The sequence below is a fragment of the Squalius cephalus genome, assembly GCF_949319135.1.
Source record: "Squalius cephalus genome assembly, chromosome: 1".
NCBI lineage: Eukaryota > Metazoa > Chordata > Actinopteri > Cypriniformes > Leuciscidae > Squalius > Squalius cephalus.
In genome coordinates this window covers 62,548,640-62,575,546 of record NC_137122.1, presented here as the reverse complement: position 1 = coordinate 62,575,546, position 26,907 = coordinate 62,548,640, and the positions used below count along the sequence as shown (strand labels likewise).

The following is a 26,907-nucleotide window of genomic DNA, read 5'->3' as shown; positions in this document are numbered from 1 at the left end:
TGTACAAAATAAAAGTTTTTCAAAACAAAATTCCTGGTGAAAAATTAAAGTAGACTAGTCTGATAAACAGTGCCAATTTTCTTCAGATTTTATTTAATATTTCCAAAATTATTCAAATATAATGTTTTTTTTTACTCAAAAAATGAGATCCCTACTGTCAAATAAATGAGGCCTTCGATTATTCAGATGCAAATAGAAATATAAAACCAGTTCTAATTGAAAGAAAACAAGTTGACAAAAATATAGAATCCAAAATTGGGTGATAATATTGCGTAACGAGTGATTTATAAGCAATTTTTTGTAGGCCGGTCATTTTTGACCGGGAAGACCACAAGTGTGACAATGTGCCATATTGTACAAAATAAAAGTTTTTCAAAACAAAATTCCTGGTGAAAAATTAAAGTAGACTAGTGTGATAAACAGTGCCAATTTTCTTCAGATTTTATTTAATATTTCCAAAATTATTCAAAAATAATGTTTTTTTTACTCAAAAAATGAGATCCCTACTGTCAAATAAATGAGGCCTACGATTAATTAGATGCAAATAGAAATATAAAACCAGTCCTAATTGAAAGAGAACAAGTTGACAAAAAGATTGAATCCAATATTGGGTGAAAATATAGTATAATGAGAGATTTATAAGCTATTTTTTATAGTCCGGTCATTTTTGACCGGGAAGATCCCGGGGGTTATAGGGTTTTGAACACCACACAAGGGTTAAATCTCTTAACAAACTAAAAGACGTAAATTACATTTGTATGTATTCTAAATAAATAACACAGGTTGTACTGAATGTCAGCTTGCTTATTTTGCTAAAGATAAGGATTTATTCAGTCTACATCTCATGTAAACTAGAAACTATGCTTCTAACCACAGCTCGAGAGCTGTCGTTCCAACCACACAAGTTTGCGATGCTGTTTGCAAACGTTCGTTGGAACGATGGTTTCGGGAAACACCAAATCGTTGAACTATGCACCACTGATCAGACTCTTCACTGATAGCAACATCATCGATCTGAACCACAAATAATATTGGCATTAATCAAAATAATTATGCTGTTTTGTGCATATATGATACATACATCTTCTGTTAAGCTGCTTTTAAACAGTTTTTTATTCTAAAAAGTGCTAAAGAAATAAACTGTGGTAACTATTTCGATGGTTCACTTTAGACATTCTACTAACCAGAAGTTACTTTGCAACTACATGTGAACTACAAGTCAATAGAGTATGAGTATGAGTAGACTGTATAATTTCTGCTAACACTTTATTATACATGTCAACTTATTTTAACAGTCTACTAATACTCTTGAGTTAGTTATATATATGAAGAGTTCAGATGCAAAAGCCTCTAAGTGCCATCTGAAATTTTCTTCTAGAATGATAATTTTTATCAAGCTTGTATATTTAAGTTCAGTAATTTCACTTAAAAACAATTAATAGGTTATTTTCATTTCAATAGGTTATTTTACCATTTAAGTGAAATTGCTGAACATTAATATTTAGAATAGAAAATACTGCGATATTTTCCTCAGGTGAGCCTCATAAGCCCCGAGTCTCCTCCAGCACTGTTGACGTCAACGCCAGAGTTATGCCACCGGCAGCTTCCGCGCTTGGCTAGGTGCCTCCATGTGCATGGTTCCCCCTCCGGGCGACCCCCACATGTGTATTTCCACTGTAAGCCTCTTTGAGCATGTGTCTTTCCCTTGGCAAGCCACCTTGCCACCGCTGGGGTTGAAATATTCCACCTGCGGCTGGACACCCCAGTGATTCTCCATATGCAGCCCTTAGCGGTCATATGTGTATTCCAAGTCCCCCCCTTCGGGTTGGGCATAATTGCATATTTCCACTGAGATATGCTTCCCAGTGTACCTTGGTATTCCTGTGTTAAGTAGGAGTCCTTCGTCCATGCCAGTCACACGACAGGGAGCTCAGACTTACGCAGGGCACTGGAAGACAGTCGAGAGGTGGCGTGATTACACTGGGAACCCCATTCGTCGTCATCCGACGTAACTTGGAGTGACACCGAAAGGGAACGTCTCGTTCCCTGAGTCGGGAACGGAGACGTTACGTCTCCCTGCCACTTCCGCTGTACCGCTGGAACGCCTGAGTTCAGTCTCGGCTCCTCAGCGAAGACATATCTGCATGTTGCTAGCGCACTTCCTTATATACCCCCGGGGGGGCGGGGGGGGGGCGGACCTACGCTATGCAAATTCCGCAGACCCATGGCATTTCATTGCCATTGGCTCGTTTTATATACTCGAAGGTGAGAGGCTTTCTAAGCGAAACCCCATTCGTCGTCATCCGACGTAACTCGGAGTGACTACGAAAGGGAACTCCAGTTCCAACAGGTTGCTCTGCTAAAAGTTTAAACAAAATTAAGATAGCGCTTCTTTATAACATTATAGGTAACACAGTATTGTCCATTCAGAAGCTGATAGCCTGCATTCTTGAAAAAATAAAATAAGTTCAAATAGAAATAAAAGTTAAAGGAGAACTCGGCAACTCTAGCGAACTCTAGTCACTTCTTCGCTGATTTTCCCTTTTGCTGTCGCATGTTTTCCCCACGAGCTCCCCCTACAGCTGTGGGGGGGCGTATATTTCACAACACGGACGTAAAAAACTCACTTGCGGCAGCCTCCTGCCCCTCTCTACCGCTGCTCATGTGCGTTTGTTATGATCGGAGCAAGCCAACTGTATCGTGTGGAGCTATGTCTACAGAGGTGGGTAATCTGGTAATACATCATACATGCGTGTGTGTTTATGTCGAATTGCCGTAAAGCAATTCGTGTTTCGCGCTCGCGCTCGTTCTCGTTCTCGCTTCTCACAAGACTTCCAATTTCTGTCTTACCGGGACGGCAGTCCCCAAGTTGCAAGGTTGGTTTTCCACCTGGGAACGCTGGGGGGAGCAGGGAAAGTCATCAATATCACCAGAATAGGTTGTTTAACCATCCAAATGATTTCTAGACAGTTTTATTAAGTTAAAAAAGTTACCAAGTTCTCCTTTAAAAGCTGCTTGTAATTGTTATTCAATGGCTAGGTGTTTGATCACAATAATTCAGGAAATAGCTGTAAAATAACAGTGTTTTTCTGTAAAACATTTAAGGAAAATTTCTGTAAAAGTTTTTTGCACTTAAATTAGGATATTTTACTTTATTTTTACGTTTTTTGTTTGGCAGCCGCAGCTGACAGTCATTGACCGTTTTTTTACGATTTTATTTTTTACAGTGTACTTTCACTCACCAGAACATTAATATACAGGTATACAATGAAGTGTGCCACGCTAGGCCTTTATTCTGCAAATTCTCAGTCATCATTAGAGGTGGGTCTCCCTCCATCAACGATGTTCGACTGGACGTATAACAGTGCTTGTTTCGGATCAAGAAAGTCCTTCCTAATCCCGTTGTAAGTGATACGAAACTTCGCCGGGTGAATGACTCCATAGCGAACATCTGACCGGTCTTTCAGTAGTTGTTTAACTTCGTTGAATGCAGATCTTGCGCGTGCCACGGTGGGGGGATAATCTGGAAATATTGAGATGGGCAGTTCTCCGTATTTCAAAGCACCACCCGCTTGCCTCGCACGGCGTAGTACCTCTACGCAGTCCTGGTGATAGTGTAGCTTCGCGATAATGGCTCGAGGCGTCCCCTTAGCTTTCTCCAGTTGAGGAGTTCGGTGCGATCTGTCTACCATCACATCTTTATCCATGGCAAACACATCTTTAAGCAGCTTGGTGACAAAAGATGGCGAACCTGACCCAGCATCCTCCGGCACACACAGCAAAATCCCCAGTGTTAAATTAACACTGAAAAGTGTGAATTATATAAACTCTGAGCAGAGTATTAAATGAACACTGAAGCAGTGTTAAATTTAATGAGCTAATTAAGTGATTAATTGAGTTATGATTGACCATTATTGAAGACACCTGATGTTAACAAACAGAATCACTGAAGGAGAAAATCACACATTGTAAGTTACCACTATGGTGATGGGTGTTTGCTTTAGTTGGGCTCTTGACCATTATATGTTTACTTTAGATTTTGCTTGGATGCTGTTAGTGAATTATAACAGTCAGATGAACAAAGAAAAAAAAAAGTGATCTGATGATTATGTTATGGCAATCATCATTTGAACTTGATTAGCTTCACTGAACTCAATGAGACCCTTATTTCTGACTTAGATTTATGTTGTTGATTACAGCATAACCGAGATTCTACATATCTAGAATTTTAGATATAGTACAAAGGATTACTGTTTGAAAAAAAAATAAAAAAATCTTTCTTTTAGGCACACACAGACATCAAGATTCAGTATATGCATCTCAACAATGGTGACGAGCAGAATATACAATTAGGAAAAGGAAATTACTAAGATAATTCAGTTCATAATTTATTCATACTGCAATGCATGATGGGAGCCATTAATGAGTTGTGATTGGTGGCAGCCAGAGGAAAAGTTATTGTTACCATTGTTGAGATTCACAGGCTGATTATTGATGTCTGTGTTTCTAAATAAATTTATTTAAAAGTCTTTTGATCAGAACAATGATTATTAAATATTTTGGATTATATTAAAAATACTGAAAAGCATAGGTTGAAGAATCACAGAGCTGCTGTAATTATCAAGTTAAACCACATCTCTCAATAAGTTTGATTTTTCAGATCACAACATGATTATGTCTAAACATAACTAACACCATCAGATCACATTGGCCCTCATTTATCATTCTTGCGTAGAAACGGGCGTATATATTGGCGTAAGATTATGCTTACACTCCTCTCATCGCCTGATTTATGAAGCTGTGCGTACCTTTGAAATACAGGTGTACGCAATACCTGCCCTTGATAAATGCCGCGGCTGAAAACGATCGTCATTAGAATAACACGCCCCTATATATTCAAGTCTCCGCTCCCCCCACGCCCTCATTTTACGCCATGGACACACGGAAGACGGCAAAGAAGAGAAACTTCTTTGAGAAAGAGAAAGCGAAACCAGGGAAGTGGAAAGAAACAAAATTGATTTCTAGATTTTTATTATTAATGACGCTTATTGTTATTTAGAAGAAGAATGTCGTTATTATTATTTGTATTATTATTATTATTATTTAAAAGAAGAAGAATGTCATTTTTATTATTTTGTCAGTCTGAATTATTTTTTTGGTCATTGAAAGCCTTTCATTACTAAACCCAGCACATCTGCCGGGCCTAACCATCGTTTCAAAGAATAGTACAACGGCGAGCGCGTCGAGTATAAACGCCTCGTCCGTTTGGGGAGGTGCGCGCGCAGTCTGCGGAGACTCGCGCTGCGGAGCCAGGCGAAAGTATAAACAAGGCTTGAAACGTGAGGTAAAGCGCACAGGCTCGCAACTTAAGGAATACATATGCCTACAATTCAAATGCTTTGGTAAAATCACACAAATTAAACATTGAAGTCCATGTTGCACAAAAATAAACACTGAAGTTTATAATTACTATGATGTTTTTTACAGTGGGTCATAATATATCATATCTTTTAGTTTGTCAGTGCGTTTTGTGGTGTTAGGAATTGTTTTTCTGCGCATTCCCGCACTCAAAACGTGCGTACACCACCTCCTGAGCTGGCGTAGGATTTGAGCGTGCCGTACGCCAACGTCCATATTGATAAATCTCAAAGTCACCGTGGTTTTGGGTGTACGCCAGGTGTACGCTGGAAATTTGGTGTACGCACTTTTGATAAATGAGGGCCAATGTCTCTTTGTTCATCTGACTGTTATAAATCAATAACAGCAGTCAAACAAAATTTAAAGTAAACATATAATGGTCAAGAGCCCAACTAAAGCAAACACCCATCACCACAATGGTAACTTACAATTTGTGATTTTCTCCTTCAGTGATTCTGCTTGTAAACATCAGGTGTCTTCAATAATGCTCAATCATAACTCAATTAATCACTTAATTATCTCATTAACTTTAACACTGCTTCAGTGTTCGTTTAACACTCTGCTCAGAGTTTATATAATTCACACTTTTCGGTGTTAATTTAACAACTGGGGATTTTGCTGTGCATTCAATATTCGGATATTCGACCTCCTCATTCTCCCTTCCATGTCGAGACACTTATTCTGTAGATCTGAGACTTCTGCTTGAAGTTTGTTAACTGTAGTCTGAAGACACGCTACATCATCCGAACATGTGGTCAGACTGTGTTCCATGTCAGCGACTGTAGTTTTCACCGAGTCCAGGTCGGAGCGAAGCAGTGAGATACTATTGACGACTTCAGTTTTGACCGACTGTATTTCACTTTTAACGGCCTCAAATTCACTTGCAAGGACGTCTTTCAGTTCTGACCTGAGTAATGCAGATATGTCTTCCTTCATCGAGGTAAGAAGTTCAGTCTTAGCATCAGTCATGCTGGCTTGTTTGCTGTTAGCCGTGTTTCTTCCCGTGTAGGTAAATTGTCGAAGATTTTTCGCCATTGTTTTATTTTATTTTGAGCAAACTCTGTCAGAGTTGCAGACTATCTAATGTTTAACTTTGGATATCTATTTTAGACCTTTTTGGAGAGTGTAATGCGCTAGAAATAAAGTTTTTAAATAAAATTCAGCAGAGCTTCCCAAAACGTGGCTTACTCCATGGCCTGCTCTCTAGCGACCCCACCGTGATTTAAATATTGAACAAAATAATCGTGATTATGATTTTTGCCATAAGCAGCCCTAATAATACAATTAGAAACATTCTATTCACCTTATTCCGCCCCGCCCACTTTTACTTCTGTCCAGTACTTCCGTTGTAAACCAACTTCCGGTTTAGCGGACCCTCATTCAATTTCGATGAGAACTGCAGAGAAGTCTCACTGATAAAATGTCACATAAGATAAGCTAATTTGTGCCAAATGTGCTATGTACGTGTGTATCAACAGCACAGCAATGCACTGTTTCTCGGGGTAATTTTTAAATGACTTTTAGGTGTTTATATGACCCGCCTGCCTGTCTGATCGCAGCCCGGCCGATGTGTAGTGTTTAGCCTACATTAGCCACAAACATCTAATGTTGTAATGGTCTCACTACAGGACACATACACATGCTATACCTTGTTTGAAAGCTATGGTCCTCTAGAATTCAGTCGCTGGATTTATTTTACAGCCATTACTTGTGTTAGAGATCAAACCATAAGAAATTGCAGCTAGCAGTTAGCTAAGCTAACGTTACCCTCTTGTTCATCTAGTTGAGGCTCTACTTTCTTTCTACACCAGTTCGTGGCTATTTTTAGCGCAATTTTCCACCGGACAAAATTGCGATTGTTAACTCATGATTTCTGTTCTGTCTGTGCGCACCAATCTTGCACTTCTATCTACTCAACCAGACCACCTAGAGACTTCGGGTTTTCGGCATTATGTTATGTCCTGGAAATTCCAGAAAAAAATCCGTTTTTTGCAAATTTCTCTGCAACCATAATAGCTATCGAGTTGAAACAAATTGCAATCGATAGCTTCTAAAATTTAAAATAATATTAGAAAAAAAGAATTGATCAAAAATCTTTCCTTTATGCTACAAAAATTAATTAAAACTTTATATGAAGAGAAATAAGAAAAATATTGCCTTTTCACCTATAAAACTATTGTTGTATATTTGGAGAAATATATAATTATCATGAGTAATTATCATATGTTACTAAAATATTTCGCCAATACAGAATACAATTCCTATTCATTTTCCACTGAAAATGGAAAAGTGACATTTCTTCACCGAAACTAGTTCTAATAAATGCACGATTTAATTATGTGTGTTTTGGGTGTTATTTTCGTGCGATTTGGGGTATTTTTATATTTTCTCTTTCATTTACTATCTCTTAGTGTTGTGATCCCATGACGTGAGAAAATTGCGCTAAAACACTCACAGAGTTTTTATTACTTGTTTTCTCATCTGTTGGCTATACACTGCAAATGTATCTGGTGATTAAGCAAACAAACTGTGGTGTAATAATGTTTCAAACTTTACATGTAGTAGTGTTTGTGCACATCTTCATAACTAAGTAATAGCTATTAGAAAGACACAGCTATTAAATAATTTGATTGTGGCATTGTTTCAAAAGCTTCAAGTGAAATGTACTTTAGTACGTTGCAGCAGTTGTTAATAACCATAGGCCAACGCATTTGGCTATAATATTATAGTCTATCTACATATATCAAGACAGATAATAACAGATTGGACCAGGGCAAACAAAGCGCTAAGTAGCTAAACCAGGAAGTGAGATTACGCGCATGGCGCCACCCAGTGCTACTTCCGGAATAAGGTGAATAAACCCTCTGCACACAAAAGTATCATTTCTCATTTATAATTACATACAGAGCATTAAATCTATGTATTAAAGTCAAATAGTGTAAAATTAAACATGCTTTTTTATTAACGGTGAATTAGTCAATTCATTGTTATAAGCTGACTTTCAATGTTGTTTATTTTTGTCAGTTATAGTTATTTTTTATTGAGGAGAAGAATCATAACTACTATTTGTTTGAGTCATTGATGTTTATTTAATATTTTGAAGAGTTACTTTAGAATATTTCAACTGGAACGGACTACTAGTGGGAACTTTTTAATTTTATTTACATTTAATGCAAGTTCGGTGTAGGCTTAACACTTTATATTTACTTCTGTTGTTGCTTGATTTCACTTCAGCAATAAAACCCTATGTGTATTTTATCAAAAGAGGCCAGTAGCCAGAAGCATTCATGAAATTAAAACCCTTCAAGTTTTTAAATCACCTAATGGAGTTTGAATGTCACCTAGCGGCCATATTGGCTACTGCGCCTAAAACTCCCAGAGCATATTGATAGTTTGAGACAAATTTGAAAGACAACTTGGTTGGATTTACCACTTTGACTTGCAGTTTTAGGTGCCCAGGCACAGGTTTTATATTAATAGAAAAGAAAAATACAGTTCAGCGTCCATCATGTAATTTTCCAGTCTATGTTTAAGAATAGGATCGCCAGGTAAGAGGCGAATGAGGCTAATTAGTTATCTGGATTCAAAGACTATTATCTATAAATATATTCAATTTGGATACATATATTATAGCCTTTTTACCCTTTATTTTAACAACTATTTGTGCACCCATACACACACTTGTGTTCGTGTGTGTTTTAATTGCCAGTATTGTAGTTTTTAGGGGCAACGAATATAATATAATATAATATAATATAATATAATATAATATAATATAATATAATATAATATAATATAATATCTCGTATAGGGCTCCAGCAGAATATGGACCGGCCCTGAACTTCATGTTACTCACACAGGGTCAGAGGTCACAGCAGGTCCATGACTGAGATCAGGGAGCTCAAACATGGAGATGTTACTCTTCATAGACACACAGCTGAATCCTGGAGATGCTGCTCTCTGAGTGTGAACAGACTCCTCTCTCTCCTCACACACACTCATTTTACATACAGTTTGCTCCTTCTCTTCCTCCTTTATCAGACTTTTCAGACCTGTATGTGGACACAGAAAACATGCACAAAACACAAATTAATTTTGACACATTTCATTCACTTAATAACATTAACAGTTTTTCTCCAGTTACTGTAAAATGTTGTTTTGTAGAGCAACATGTCGGCCACACTTTCACACTTTTAACACAGCATCCTCGTTTAAACACTGGATTCACCTTCACTTTAATGACACTGCTGAACTCTTGCAGGTGTTTTTCACAATCCGTTTAGTCGCCTCGCATTAAGCGGAGGAAAACTCCACCGTTTTTTAAAATAGGGCTTATTCACCTTCTTTCCTGCATTTCGATAGGTGGGCAAATGCATTTTTGTCTCAGTGCATGCATTGGTTTAGTTTAACAGGGTCGGCACTAGCTTAGCTTAGCTTAATGAATGGAATCCTTTGTTGCCAGATAGCATGTCCTGAGTAAAAGTGATCAAAAAAAAAAAAAAAAAACCCACAGGCGAAGCATTGCTACTTGGGCGCAGAGATATCACACAGCACATGAAATCCCACAACTTCCAAGTAGCAGTGCTTCGCCTGTGCTTCCCCCTAATATAGTCCCAAGTCAATATCTGCCTAGGAAATCGCCTAGTGTTAATCTGCATCGCTATTTGTACTCGTTGTGAATACACAGGCCACAAGAAGTAATTAGATGGGGTTTTTTTATCACTTTTACTCATGACATGCTAGCTGGCAACAAAGGATTCCATTCATTAAGCTAAGCTAAGCTAGCGCCGACCCTGTCAAACTAAAACAATGCATGCACTGAGACAAAAATGCATTTGCCCACCTATCTAAATGTAGGTAAGAAGGTGAATAAGCCCTATTTCAAAAAACGGTAGAGTTTTCCTTTAAGTAAATATTATGTTAATTTTATGTGTTTATCGAGCACAGCTTCAGTTCAGACAGACCACGTAGGCATAGGCTGCGATCAGCTGATGCGGTCAGCTGTCAAATTGCTCCAGCCACTACCGTTCTCCTATTAGACCGGAAGGATATATATACGCGGCACTTCCGCCCGGGAAATATGCTTAAACTGCTCGCAACCCCCCCCCCCCCCCCCCCCCCCCTCACCACTATAAGTATGAAGCATATTTCCATGCACCTTTTGGCTGTTGTCTTCTTTGTTTCAGATTATCAAGGCTTCCAAGTCCTAGAGTCACGGACATCATCGTGAGACGAGACACACCCTTCCTCATAGCAAGCTACAGCATAGACGTCCCGGACTTCACTGCTACGTCTACATGTTTAACCACGGCTTAAAGACATTACTAAACTGTCTTAATCATCTGTATATTGCTCAAGCTGATGGTTCCATAGGGGGGTTAATGCTAAAGCTACATATGTCATTAATTATGGAGCAAGAACCCCCATAAGGAACCATACCGCCAAAGATAAATTGTGTTCAATAAACTCAAGTAAACTTGCCAAAGTGGTCTCGTCTGAAATGTGTTTATCCTATGACCACACTTTCTTTCTCCAGTCTTACTGCACCACTGAACAGTCAGGGCTGCCAACTCACGCAATTGACACTTTTCACACACTCTCACGCCACACATCCATTTTCTCACGCAGAGAAAAATCGCGAAGCAAAGAGGACACGGAGACCGTGCAGGAGACTGTCAAAACAGCGCAGGTGTTTTTATGATATAAAAAAAAAAAATCTCAGCTCTCAGATTCTGTCAATTTTATTACGAAATTCAAAAAATAAATACCGTTTTGGCGCTTATGTGACGTAACAGATCCCTAGCGGCACGTGAACCGATCATCTCTAAAATAAACATGAACACTGTTGAAAGATACAGTACAACTTACCGAAATGTATATTCCTCATACATAATATTGATCAATCAGTGTTTTTCAACCGCGCAAAGAGGTCAATAAAACAGCTGGAGAACAATAGGTCACATTACATTTACCTCAGGAAAGCCATTTAATGACCATAATACCATAATATAGGCTATAAAAAAATAAAAAATAAAATAAAAAAGAGCTATAGAGAGTATTTTGCTAAATATGTGTATTATTTGTTATATTTTTACTTACATCATTAAATAAAGTTGTTAAAAGCGCATTATATTTAATTTGAGTTATTTTAACATTAAATAATACTACCAGCTGACAGGGCTCTCTGTATGTTTACAGCATTAGGTTAGATTTTTTTTTATTCTTGAGAAAAATTAATGCCTATCTTGTTTACCTAATATTTATCCAAATGAGTCAATATTGAATCAAATCATGAAATTTGTGTCAAGCAATAAATAAATAAAAACGTAGCTTAACCTTACCAGAATTTGTAGCCTACCATGTAAACATTGTAACATTTTGTCACTCTGCAATTCTGTTTAGATACTAAAATGTTTTGACAATCACAATACACCCTGTGATGCAAGATTTTTTATACATCCCCCCAATTACCCTCCATAATTATCAATCCAAGCTAAACTCAAAAGTTGTTATTTTGTATTATTACATGGCTTGGCTGAATTCCAATTTAGAATGCGGTCTGTTATTTCTTGATAACAGACCGCTAAGAACTATAACAGACCGTTGCCATGCAAAACAGCGCGTTGCTATGGACGCGGAACGGACTATTTTCTTTAGCGGAAGCAATACAATCGTTTTTAAATCAATAAACTCCTTTTAAATAAATAATTTGTGTCAATTTATTTATTTATTTTGTAGGTAGCCATGTAATAAGCGGGATAATGTATAGTGAGCCGGTTGTTATAGTGAATAACAACCCCTTCAGGCTGATTCAAGATCCCTCCGCTTCGCGTCGGGATCCCGTTCAGCCTGTGGGGGTTGTTATTCACTATAACAACCGGCTCACTATACATTATCCCTTACATAATATAATATTTTGTTATTTTGATATTAAGTTATATTTTAAAACAGCCAATCGTAGCCTACCACTCGTGGAATAGGCATTTAAAAGAGACAGATTATGGTCTGATATGACTCAGAAATGACATTGGGCAATTGCAGCGCAAGATGTTCAGAAGAACGCGAGAGCTAAACTTCTACAAGCTCAATAACATCCACATAAAAAAAAAAGAAAAAAAAAAAGAAGGTAAGAAAAATAATCAGTCATAACTTTGCCCATTAATTAGATGTGCAAGGCAAGCAGACACGTTTTCGGGTTGTTATTGACAATTAAAAATGTGAATATTCACGTTGCACAGTTGTGGACTTTCAGCGAGTTAAAACATATTTTTAAAGAGCCGTTTGTGATTCATACGAGCCGGCTCACGAAAAAGAGCCGGAATGCCCATCAGTTGACGTGTTGTGAAGCAGGCCTAGATAACGAAAGTAACTTTCAACTTTATCGTGTTTGAGTTTGAGTTCGTCATAAGGTCTGTTGAGACGCAAATACTCTATTGATATTACAGCTATGAAAAGTTTAACGAACTTACTGTCACATGTGAAGCGATTGCTGATTTTCTATCTTCCGAAATGGCGTCTACAGAAGGCTACAGTGCACAGTCCCCTTTCCCCATACACACAGGAGACAGTTTTCCCACCCACATCCTGCTTCTAATAGACCCCCGTGCACTAGCACAGAAGCGCGGTGGTGGATGACTGAGGGAAAACTGTCTCCTGTGTGTATGGGGAAAGGGGAGGGACAGAGGGAACAGGCAAGACAAACTCCTACGTTTAAATAACATATAGAAAATATCTGCTTGACAACTTATTTTGGAGCTGGGAACAAGCCCTAATAACTACACTTTAGAAACAAGACCCAAAAAACCGCGACTACCAATATTTGTAAGCGACTTCACAGAAAAACAAGCCCAAAGTCCATAGCAGGAAAAATGTATAGGGGGTAGAGTGGGGGAAAACGCCCCCCTTAAGGAAAATGTGACATTACAGTGAAACAAAACATAAATGTGACTAGAATTGCCATCCGGGTTTTGAGTGGTTATGGCAGGAGTTATTCGCCAAATATTAAAATTGCTTAGCCTTCATAATTAATTAGCATTTTGACTGAAAATATTTTTGTACAAAGGGGGCGTTTTGCCCCAGCGGTGGGGTAAAATGCCCCCTTTCTTACAAACCAGTTTGCTTGATAGATCAACAGCAAAATTAACAGATAATAGTTTTTAATCTCTAAAAGTAAAAGGCAAGTAATGTATAAACATGTTTATATATTAATATTTATTTCAGCAATGTCCAAAATAGCCAAATTTAACTACCTTCCATCAGTGAGCTAACTTTGCTAGCAAGCTAGCTAGTTAATGTTCACTTGAGGTAATTTTTTTATGTTTTGTTCAAATATTTTGATTTTACCAGTTATACTGCATTAAGTGTAAAACAAAGGATTTGATAGACAGAAATATTTTATTATAGTAATTATGATAGAGAGAAACTATGCTCCCAGGGGGGCGTTTTACCCCTCAGCGTAGGGGGCGTTTTACCCCACAAGCTATGACTTTTTTAAAAAATGTTTAATTTTTTAAATATAACTATATTCCTTATAAATAACATATGATCTCAAACTACAGACTTCACTATTCATCTATCATACATCACTGTGATATCATGCAGAACAATATTCTCTTAAACACTTGTTTACTAATATCTGAAAATTATAGCATTTACCATGTAATCCTCTTCTCTTCAAATATGTTGCTGGTATCAGCTTCTCCATAGAGATTTGTATATCCCCGTTATCAACGTAGTGCATAACAACAGTAAAAACCTATATTGACTACTTTTAGTGGTTATTTTGGGAAAAACAGGTGGGGGGCGTTTTACCCCAGGGGGGCGTTTTCCCCCACTCTACCCATATGGAAGTCAAGGGTTCCAGTTAACTGTTTGGTTATTAATATTCTTCAAAATATCTTCCTTCGTGTTTAGCAGAAGAAATAAATTCATACAGGTTTGAAACAACTTGAGGGTGAGTAAATGATGACAGAATTTTCATTTTGAAGTGAACTATAGGCCTACCTTTAACTGAATAAACCTGTGTGGTATTTTTGATTTCCTAAGGTTGTAATGGTGGTGCAGTCATTTAACTTCTAACACATCGAGGAGGTATGGAAGCCCATTTTTGCCATATAAGAAAGAAAAAAAAAACATGCTCTGGTAGTCATAATTATGACATAGAAAGTTGAATTGATGACATACTAAGTCACAATTATGAGATGAAAAGTTTAAATTATTACTTAAAATGTAAAAAAGTGAAAATTATGACATTAAATGGATAGTTCACCCAAAAATGAAAATTAGCCCATGATTTATTCACCCTCAAGCCATCCTAGATGTATATGACATCATGTAAGACATCGTCTTCTTTCAAATGAATACAATCTGAGTTATATATATACAGCGGGGGAAATAAGTATTGAACACGTCACCATTTTTCTCAGTAAATATATTTTCAAAGGTGCTATTGACATGAAATTTTCACCAGATGTTGATAACAACCCAAGGAATCAGTACATACAAAGAAACCAAAACAAATAAGCTCAGAAATTAAGTTATGTGTAATAATGTGAAATGACACAGGGAAAAAGTATTGAACACATGAAGAAAGGGAGGTGCAAAAAGGCATGAAAAGCCAAGACAACAGCTTAAAACTATTAGTAATTAAAAAGCAATCCAGCCCCCTGTCCGTGCAAATTAATAACAGCTGGTTCAGTCCCAACGGATGGCCTACAAAAAGGTCTCATTGCCAAGGTGTCACACAAGACACATCTCATGATGGGTAAAAGCAAAGAGCTGTCTCAAGACCTTCGCAACCTAATTGTTCCAACACATAATGATGGCATTGGTTGTAGGCGCCATTCTAAGCTTCTGAATGGTCCAGTGAGCACTGTTGGGGCCATAATACGAAAGTGGAAAGACATTCATTTCACCATACATTTGCCTCGACCAGTGCTCCTCGCAAGATTTCTGATAGAGGAGTGAAAAGAATAATCAGAAGAGTTGTCCAAGAGCCAAGGGCCAGTCTTGTGGAGAGCTTCAAAAAGACCTGCAGATAGCAGGTACTGTTGTCTCAAAGAAAACAGTAAGTAATGCACTCCACCGCCATGGCCTGTATGCATGCTCACCACGCAAGACTCCATTACTGAAGAAAAAAAGCATGTTGAAGCTCGTTTAAAGTTTGCTGCACAACATTTGGAAAAGCCAGGGAAATACTGGGAGAATTTAGTGTGGTCACATGAGAGCAAAATTGAATTGTTTGGATGCCATAATACACACCATGTTTGGAGGAGAAATGGCACTGCACATTACCCTAAAAACGCCATACACCTTGGTGATGGCTCTTGGATAACTCTTCTGATTATTCTTTTCACTCCTCTGTCAGAAATCTTGCGAGGAGCACTGGTCGAGGCAAATTTATGGTGAAATGATTGTCTTTCCACTTGCGTATTATGGCCCCAACAGTGCTCACTGGAACATTCAGAAGCTTAGAATGGCGCCTATAACCAATGCCATCATTATGTGTTGGAACAATTAGGTTGCGAAGGTCTTGAGACAGCTCTTTGCTTTTACCCATCATGAGATGTGTCTTGTGTGACACCTTGGCAATGAGACCTTTTTGTAGGCCATCCGTTGGGACTGAACCAGCTGTTATTAATTTGCACGGACAGGGGGCTGGATTGCTTTTTAATTACTAATAGTTTTAAGCTGTTGTCTTGGCTTTCCATGCCTTTTTGCACCTCCCTTTCTTCATGTGTTCAATACTTTTTCCCTGTGTCATTTCACATTATTACACATAACTTAATTTCTGAGCTTATTTGTTTTGGTTTCTTTGTATGTACTGATTCCTTGGGTTGTTAGCAACATCTGGTGAAAATTGCATGTCAATAGCACCTTTGGAAATATATTTACTGAGAAAAATGGTGACGTGTTCAATACTTATTTCCCCCGCTGTATATATATAAAAATATCCAAGCTTTATAATGGCAGTGAATGGCCGTTTCTGTTTTGAAGTCCAGCTAAGTCTATCCATGATAAAAGTGCTCCAAATAAAGGCGACTGACTCTTTTCATACACTCTCACGCCACACATCCATTTTCTCACGCACAGAAAAATCACGAAGCAAAGAGGACACGGAGACCAACAGAGCAGGTTATTATGATATAAAAAAAATCTCAGCTCTCAGATTCTGTCAATTTTATTACAAAAATCAAACAATACCGTTTTGGCGCTTGTAAATGTGATTGACAGATCCCATAGCGACACGTGAACCGATCATCTCTACTAGCTAATAGTAAATAAACACGAACACTTTTGAAAGATACAGTAGGCTACAACTTACCAAAATGTATATTCCTCATAGATAATATCGATCAATCAGTGTTTTTCAACCGTGGAAAGAGGTCAATAAAACAGCTGGAGAACAATTATGCCACATTTACCCATTTAAGAAAGCCATTTAATGACCATAGGCTATAGCACGTTAGTTGGCTTAAAAAAAAAAAAAGAGCTACAGAGTATTTTGCTAAATATGTGTATTATATTACATATTTATTATATTTTTACTTATATCATTAAATAAAGTTGTTATTATAATAAAAAACGCATTATATTTAATTTGAGTTATTTTTAACCTTAAATAATACTACCAGCTGACAGGGCTCTCTGTATGTTTACAGCTTTAGGTGAGTTTTTTTTTTTTTTTCTTGTGAAAAATGAATGCCTCTTGTGATAAATTAAATCTTGTATACCTAATATTTATCCAAATTAGTCAATATTAAAACCAAATCACAAGAATTGAATTGAATTGAATTGAATTGAAATTGTGGAATTTGTGTCAAGCAATAAAAAAAAGAAATTGTACCATGTAAACATTGTAACTTGTTGTCACTAAACCTAATAAAATTCAGTTTAGTTACTAAAATGTTTAGACAATCACAATACACTTATTGTTATGCAATAATATATATATTTTTACAACCCCCCAATCGCATACCTATGCTGGTTCCTTCGAGATTTTCCTAAGGGGTTTTTATAATGGCATTATAATGTTTCACAGCGTAAATGTTCGCTGTGATTTCAATTTATGAGTAAAATAAAGCCTGTGGTAAACATAACTGACGATACTTTGATGTTTTGTTGTACAAAGTACACTGCACACACACTCAACTCACACCCCAGCTGTCTTTTCTAGTTACTTATTAAAAAACTGTTAATGTTATTAAAAAAAGAGCATAACTGTTTCAAAATTTGCGTTTTCGCTATGGGTGTGTGTAATTTACTTTGTAGAAACAACATGCCAAAGTGTACTGAAGTTATGTTTACCACAGGCTTTATTTTACACATAAATCAGAAAACTCCATTATTAAACCCCATAGGAAAATCTCGAAGGAACCAGCAGTGAATTAGACTTTCAGGTTCAGTCATATCTGAACAACTCTATTCATACTCGAAGCCAGAGGGCGCTCTCACACAGAAAGTATAAAGAAGACTCATAACAGGTAGACTCATCATCAGGTATTTTCATAAGAATAAAGTATTTAGCTAATTCCAGCTTTATTGCTAATCGAAATAGCCTTTATCACAGTAGAATACTACAAAATAATGTTGTATGAGTAACTATTATTAGCATTTTAGTCTCCTCTAAACAAAATCACATGGCATGGTCTAAAAAAGTTTTAGAGTTATCCTCAGATTTGAAATAAAACATGATCAGAACAACATTAAGCTGTAGTTATTTTATTTTATCATATGCTCATGAATATTCTTGTTGGAACCCAAAACACAACAAAGTGTGAAAACAGAACTCCAATTTTGAACAGAAGCTTTTTTTTCTTCAAATGTTGTTTTATATTTATATTTTATTATGTGTGTTATTCTTAATGAAGAAAAAAATTAAACATGGAAATATTGAAGCTGTTATTTTAATAGTTTCTTAATCCCAAATATGCTTGAACTTTAAATAACAGTGAATGAACAAAGTGGTAGAGCCAGCAGCAAAGAAACTCAGTAAAAATGTATGAAAACCTCATTGATTTAAGAATTGTGCATGACTTGTGTTGGCCGCTCTCTGTGAAGGGTGGCCCGATTGTGGCCATGCTTTAAAAAAATTCTCGAGTGAAGTGTAATATTGTATTTTTCTGATGAATCAAAGGGTGACACTAACATTTACAGTATTAGAAACAGATAAAACCACACATATTTCACTTACTCACAAAAGAGACGGAAGAAAGAACATGAATGAACAGCGTTCTCCTGAAAGTCATTAGTTTAACAGGTGTCTTTACGAGAACTGATTGTTTCTGAGTGAGTGTGTGTTTGTGTCTCTGGTTCTGTCCAGCACTCAGTGCTCCCACAGGGAAGAAGCGTTCACGCTTAACCCATCGCCCATCAGCGTGCCTCCCTGGTCTCCACGCAGGTACTTGCCATTCTGACCCTTGATGCCAACCTGTCCATACTCCACAAACTCAAAGAAGAAATCCTCCGGTTTGTGCCCATCTGTGCACACCAGACCACTGCCGGAGACATACCAAAACTTTTCATTTCCACCTGTGGTAGAAAAAAAGAAAATACATGCATCAGGAATTTTGCGCAGAAGTGCCCAACAGAGTCAGTAGCCTAGTTTCCATCCACTTTTTGCGCTGTTATGTTATCGACAAAGTGAATATGCGATAAAAAAACATTACGAACTTTGCCGTCTCCAGACTGTTTCCATTCAATTGGCCTTTTACCGATAAGATTGTGTGCGTGATGACGTCACGAATGACGAAAGCGATTTGTCGCATATGTTTTGGTGTATCGCAAAAAAAAGTGCCCTTGAGCCGTTTCCATACATCTTTTATTTTATTTTATTTTTTTATCGCAAATTCTACCTTTTGGGGTTCCAGTCAGCACACTTGATAAATGTTGCAGATATGTTTTACATGCATGCACAAACAAATGCCTTTCAACTTATGTGTGCAAAATTCAGAATAAAATGAATGTGCAGCAATTTGTACAAATAGAGAGTCTGTAGGCCTACTGTGTTGTTGCTATTAAATAAGCGCATTTTGTTTCATATTTGTTAAAATATTATAATGTTATTTTTTCATCTATGTTGATTATGAAAAGTGAACCGCACGGGATGAGCAATATCGAGAGACATGGAGCGGGTCAGACATGATTTTGACCACTTAATTAAGTTAAGTTTTGCTGAAAGACTTTGTTTAAAGTGAATTTCGTTTTGTATAAATTGTATGTTAATTTTAATATTTTTTTATCAACCATTTACCTGCATTTAATAAATAAAAATATTTAAATAGGCTATAGCAGACAACAATCATAGAGGCGCCCGTGCGGTCACTTGCATTGCTCGTGAACAGGAGCGCATCTCATCCTAACTTAAAGGAGAACTCCGGTCAATTTTAACATTGAGCTCATTTTATTGTACATTTGGAGTGCTGTCAATACAGAGAACAACGACAAAAATCGGTGTTGCCTACACCGAGTTATTCTATTTTTAAAATTTGCACCCTGTTGACTTCAATGGGGCAAGTACTAAACCTGCTTTTAGGCTCTTAACATCCTTGATGTGTCATTACAAGTGCACAGAAAATGTGAGTGATTCCTTCTGAGTGAACACGAGTGGATCTGACTGCAGTAGATGTAAAATATATGTATAAAAATGATGTTATTTAAGCCAGCGCAAATACCTGTTTACATCCTGTTTTTCGGTTGAAGTCCAAAGTAGTCGATTGCCGAGTTCACGCGCATGGGTTTAGTTACCTATGATCACGCGCGTGAACTCGGCAATCGACTACTTTGGACTTCAACCGAAAAACAGGATGTAAACAGGTATTTGCGCTGGCTTAAATAACATCATTTTTATACATATATTTTACATCTACTGCAGTCAGATCCACTCGTGTTCACTCAGAAGGAATCACTCACATTTTCTGTGCACTTGTAATGACACATCAAGGATGTTAAGAGCCTAAAAGCAGGTTTAGTACTTGCCCCATTGAAGTCAACAGGGTGCAAATTTTAAAAATAGAATAACTCGATGTAGGCAACACCGATTTTTGTCGTTGTTCTCTGTATTGACAGCACTCCAAATGTACAAAAAAATGAGCTCAATGTTAAAATTGACCGGAGTTCTCCTTTAACGAAACTCAGCATATGCCTCACAGACATGAAATATATCTTAAGAAAGCTTGAAATGTCTTTTTAACAATTTAAAACGAAAAGAAATAGGCTACTCTCTGGTTATGTAATCCATGATGTGCATTTCTCTCTATAGGCGCGTTCACTACTATGGAGATGGCGATCGTCAACTTCATCTTTACAGTTGTTGTTGCTGTTAATAAACTAAAAATAATAGGCCTATAATTGTATTAAACAATACATTAAATGAAATTGTAATTGTATTAAAAAAGCAACAAAAAATCCCTGTTTAATTTTTTTAAAACCTATGCTAATTACGCATTATTTAAATTCAGGTAGGCTACTGAGTTGCTGTCCTCAGTGCTGCAGAAAAGCGCTGAAACGGAGATGAAGGGGAACCCGTTTTTGTTTTGTTTTTTTTGGCTTATTTTAACTGGCCCATCCAGTTTTCTTTGATTCACCTACAATCAAAATCCTGGCGCCGCTAGTGCGCACGTGATGAAAATCATGTGACACCACATTTATTTGCGTTAAAGCCCTTTTTTTTTCGACAAAAAGTGTTTCCAAACTAGTTTTTCGCGTCATTTAAAGTATTGACATAGAATGTATGCGCTAAAGTTAAACGGAAAAGGATTGTGTCGACATTTGCAAAAAATATCGATAATTGCCATTTCCATCAGCTATATCGGTAAACATTTTGATGCGCTAAAGCCTTTTTTCGCAAAAAAACACTTGGATGGAAACCTGGCTAGTGTTGCTCAGTGAAACTCGTCAGTCTCAGCTCACACGATATGACTCACTTTTTATATGGTATGCGCCATCGCTGAAAAGCAATGAGAAGATGTGATCTGAGATCTGGAGTTGATGCACTACCACTTTACATTTTTATAATGAAACAATATGTAAATGTTTAGTACCTGTATTCCTCCACAACTTGTGTGCTTTTTGTGGGTGAATCGGAGTGAACTGCGGCGCTAATAGAGTCGCGCAGCTGTGCACTGAAGACCAACGGCCAAGCTCAGGATTTTCAGTGAACAATACATTAAAGTTCATATCATATACACCCAAAACAATTGGAATATACGACATGTGTCGCATGGGATCATTCTGTGATACTTTTGTGTCGTGTTTTAAAAAGCTTAAAGGATCTAATTTTTAGGCAAAGGCAAATAGACCATTATACAAACCGATGCGAAAATGATCCTAACTTCTATGAAAAAAGAAGAACATTTTTAAACAACGTTATCACTGTGATGTACATTTTAGGGCTCGTCAGAAAGAATATAATTTATTCAAATCTAAAAACAAAATATCTGCACTCAAGGTCAGAGGTGGACGAAGTACACAACTTCCTTACTTGAGTGAAAGTATAGATACTACTGGTCAAATATTACTCCGTTACAAGTAAAAGTTGTAAAGACCTATTTTTACTTAAGTAAAAGTACAGAAGTACTCGTTTTTAAAAATACTTAAGTATCAGAAGTAAATGTTAATGCATTGTTTTATTATTGTTGCATTGTTGTATGTACTTAAAGTACCGTATGCCTCTGAATCTATGCCTGCCTACCCTCATATCAATATCAAATTTATTTCTAGAACACAGTTCCAGTAGTGGGATTGAATATGAGATTGAATAAGTGCACTAAATAACATCCACAATGGTTTCAGACACCCAAATGGCTGTTCCCTAAAATATTGCCCTATTTAAAGTTTTTTGGCTTTTAGTGTGAATATGTTAGCCTTACTGTTATCTATAATCTAGTGTGCTCCAAAAAAGTGACAAAATTCGCATTTAGAAAACCAAACCCAACGTTGAAAATGAAAATCAGGTTTATGTCAGAATCCAATGTCAGATTGACGTTGATCTCCAACATTGGACATACGTTGTATTGTGGTTGAAAATGAAAATAGGGTTGACGTCAGAAACCAACATCAGTCGGGTTCTGACGTCAACCCGACTTTTATTTTCAATCAATATCCAACGTCAATCTGACGTCGGGTTCTGATGTCAATCAGATGCAGGGTTCTGACGTCAACCCGACTTTCATTTCCAACCAAAATGCAACCCCTGCAACCAAAATCATCCACTGACTGATGTTACTTTCTACTCAAGGACCATGACAGAATTGTAGTGGAGTAAAAAGTATGATATTTGTCTTTCAAATGTAGTGAAGTTAAAGTAAAAAGTTTCCAGAAAAAATAATACTCAAGTAAAGTACAGATACTCAAAAAGTGTACTTAAAGGGATACTCCACTTTTTTTGGAAATAGGCTCATTTTACATCTCCCCCAGAGTTAAACTGTTGAGTTTTACTGTTTTCGAATCCATTCAGCCGATCTCCGGGTCTGGGGGTCCCACTTTTAGCATAGCTTAGCATAATGAATTGAACCGGACAAGACCATTAGCATCTCTCTCAAAAAAATGAACAAAGAGTTTCAATATTTTTCCTATTTAAAACTTGACTCTTCTGTAGTTACATCGTGTACTAAGACCGAAGGAAAATGAAAAGTTGCGATTTTCTAGGCTGATATGGCTAAGAACTATACTCTCATTCCTGCATAATAATCAAGAAACTTTGCTGCCATACCATGAGTGCAGCAGGCGTAATGATATGACGCAGCGCATGCCGCCTGATAATAGGCTACTGAGCTGGGGACTATTATCAGGCGCTGCGTCATATCATTACGCCTGCTTCACCCATGATACGGCAGCAAAGTTTCTTGATTATTACGCAGGAATGAGAGTATAGTTCCTAGCCATATCAGCCTAGAAAATCACAACTTTTCATTTTCCGTCGGTCTTAGTACACGATGTAACTACAGAAGAGTCAAGTTTTAAATAGGAAAAATATCGAAACTCTTCGTTCATTTTTTTGAGAGAGATGCTAATGGTCTTGTCCGGTTCAATTCATTATCCTAAGCTATGCTAAAAGTGGGACCCCCAGACCCGGAGATCGGCTGAATGGATTCGAAAACGATAAAACTCAACTGTTTAACTCTGGGGGAGATGTAAAATGAGCCTATTTCCAAAAAAAGTGGAGTATCCCTTTAAGTACAGTACTCAAGTAAATTTACTTTGTTACTGTCCACCTCTGCTCAAGGTACTTCACACAGTATGCTGTGCACAAGACATACAGCGCAAATACAAAAAAAAATGATCTGAAGCGCCAGCAGAAAAACCCATTACAAAATACCCAGCCTGACGCAGTACAAGATCCGACGGTGTTAAGAGCCTTAAATGTTTTCAGAGACGTTATAAAACAGGGGCCAACTTATGTCTGGCACATGCTGTGCCAGAGCACTCTTCTCAAATCAAGTCAAATCATGTGATCGTGAGCGCAATCAGAAGAATCCGACAGTTGCTTCAGTTTGCTTGACTGGAAACTATGTTCACGTCTGCTCTGACTGCCCTGATCAATGTGGCTTGGAGAACAGGAAAACAGAGTGGATCTGTCACTGCTGCCATAATACACTATTGAGAGGTCTGATGCCAGACATTGCTTTAGCCTATAAACTTCAGTTCGCTCCCATTCCTCCATAACTGCGATTTGAATGTTCTTGAAAGACACGTTATTGCAAAGTACATTCCTTTTGCTAAGAATGTTACATTACCGAAAGGCCAGCGAAGAGCTATAAAAGGTGCCGTGATTTCTGTTGCATCTGAAGTAGAAAAAACAGTAAATTCTTTACCCAGACCAAGAAGTGAAACACAACTGCACAACTACAGTGAAACTGAAAAGACGTCTGTGCTACCAAGGTCACTATCAGTTTCAGACTTTGAACATGCAAAAGGTTTTGTCTGCTTTAAGAAAGCTAAAAGATATCCATTCAGAATATAAAGATATCTTCATTAATGCAGAACTCTCTGAAGAAGAAATGTTTAATGAGCATGAACAGTGTGCAAATTATATCAGTGCTCCTGATGAGGAAATGGATATTGAGAACACCGAAGAACATAGCAATGAGAATGGACACAATGATTCTAACGATGACACTACTGCAGAAGAGCAATAAAGAGGCCTTGCCTTGGATACATGTCTTCAGCCCCCAGATCTCGGCCAGCAGCTGTTGACTTATGATGGAATATTTTGCATTGCCCCAGCAGAGAGAAACAGTCTTGTAAACACTTTCAAAATCCCTAAACTTGAGTCTATGGCGTTTCCAGTGCAGTTTCCAGATTGCAAGAACACCTTTGATGAGCCTGGTAGAGCAAAACATGTTTCCCCCAGCAGATACTTTAACTCTAGACTATTCTCTATTGACAATCGTTGTCCGAAGGATACCAACTATGTCTTCTTTGCGCAGTTTGTGACTGAAATGAACATGGCCACATCTAGTATGTCTATCCAGCTGAGGAAAGCAAAACCCATGACTCGTGATGGACGCAGAATAAACTGTTCACTGCTGCAGGACAAGCATGAGTTAGAAAAGCTTGTAATAAATAAGGAAGCCACACAATTCATGCAACCATTAAGAGGGACTCCAGCATACAGGGATAAATCTCTCCGTGATCTGTTTGCTATGCTGAGACAGCTGGGCACTCCTACATTTTACTGTACGTTTAGTGCTGCTGAGATGAGATGGCCTGATGTGATTACTGCTATTAAAGCACAACAAGGTGAAACCATGAACTTTGCTGAATTAGACTGGTCTGAAAAATGTGAAATCCTCAGAAGTAATCCAGATACAGCCATGAGGATGTTTGAGAAACGAGTTGAAGCCTTGATGAGAGATTTGATCAATTCCCATGCTCGACCTATCGGTGAGGTAATTTACTTTTTTTACAGAGAAGAGTTCCAATTACGTGTCTCTCCACACATTCACTGCTTATTTTGGGTTAAAGATGCTCCAGAGTTTGAAAAAGATCAAGATCAGGATGTGTGTGATTTCATTGATAAATATATCTCGTGCAAATTACCAGGCCCAAACAAAGACCCAGAATTACATAAAATTGTAAGTGACCGTAACCACTCAAAATCCTGTAGAAAGAACAAGAAGCACTGCTGGTTTGGATTTCATAAACCACTCATTAACAGAACCATGATATCACGCCCCAGGCCTCCTCCTGCAGATCAGTCTGATGAAGGGAATGAATCAGAGGAAAGAAATGATGCCAGTTTCGCAAAAGAACAGCTACAGAATGTGTGGGATCTACTCAATGACTCGACTCAGAGTTTTGATAGCATTACACAGTTACTTCATAAAGTTAACCCCCTGGGGTCGGCGGTATCGCCGGCGATACCAGCTCGCTTTTTTTCTTATCAGTGTAAAAGAGACTCAAAATACTCTGCTGACTTTGATCTTACATTCAAGTTTCATACATCAATCGATCCTGTTAAGTGTGTTTTTTTTTTTGTGTATACTCACAATAAAAACCACGTGTTGTGCTTTTTGCCAAATAAAGAAAAATAAACATGATGTGAGTTCTGCTTTCTCTCTGTCAGTGAAGTCCATTCTGAAACGCGTCCGAAAAGGAACTGTAACTCAGCGAATACTCAGGCAAACAGGCATACAGACACACAGGCATGGAGCTTGAATTATCTTCTTTTAAATGAAGTAATTTTATAAAAAACAAATATTCACAGTTTATGTAATATGTATGAAAAGAGAGAGATGTCAGTCGTTCTCATCTCAGCTCATGATTTAATGTGACCCCGCCCACGGAGACCGCGCGCTATTCAAATGCAAATGATGAGGCAATCCTGCAAACGCCCCCATATCAGCTCGAGAAAACACATCATGTTTAATCAGATCATTGTACTTGTTTACACCATCTCGCAGCGCTGTGAGGAATAATACTATCGTAATAATAATAATGGAAAATGTACCTCAGAAGTGCTGGTATTTCGAGGAGCTACGAATCCTGAGCTATGGAATACTGTAGTAAGTTTTTTTTCATTCTCAAGTGAATCGCGTTTCTGTGTGTGAATGAATGAACGGCAGAGATGCGCGCTGTTTACCACAACTCGCAAAAAGACGGTTTAAATTTGAATCGCGTTTCTGTGTGTGAATGAATGGCGCTTTTAGCAAACTGTATTGCTATACTGAGATGAGTAAAAATCGACTGAAATATGTTGAAATAAAATGTATTTGTATAAGCAAGGTATTAAACTGCAAATTAACATTTATATTCCCTATAATAAAAACGAAAGACCTATGTTACAGACATATGAAAGACAACATTTCGTTGACTAGTTTTGGATAGATTATACATTTTTACTGTAAAATATCTGCCACCTCAAATAAGCTTTTGTTTGCCAATTTTTGCTCATATGTTAAATTTAGCATGTTTTGTCAAAAATAAAATCATCAAATAATATGTTATTATAGTGTTTGTTCCAATGTAGCCTAGGCTATATTCAAAGTA

The 26,907-nt window shown here is 37.5% G+C and overlaps 1 protein-coding gene across 3 annotated transcripts in view; it reads right to left on the bottom strand.

The window, feature by feature from the left end:
- LOC307170726 (protein NLRC3-like) overlaps positions 1 to 26,907 on the bottom strand; it is a 148,618-nt gene that overhangs the window by 47,684 nt on the left and 74,027 nt on the right. For 2 of the 3 annotated variants that reach the window (XM_079891949.1, XM_079891950.1), the window contains exons 1-2: positions 12,888 to 13,028; positions 9,275 to 9,470 (exon numbers count right to left, since the gene is read on the bottom strand). In XM_079891949.1, coding sequence (XP_079748075.1) covers positions 9,275 to 9,420 — 146 coding nt within the window. In that variant the 5' untranslated portion in view covers positions 9,421 to 9,470; positions 12,888 to 13,028. Of the gene's footprint in view, positions 1 to 9,274; positions 9,471 to 12,887; positions 13,029 to 26,907 lie in introns of those variants that run through there. The other variant, XM_079891948.1, reaches the window with a different exon arrangement.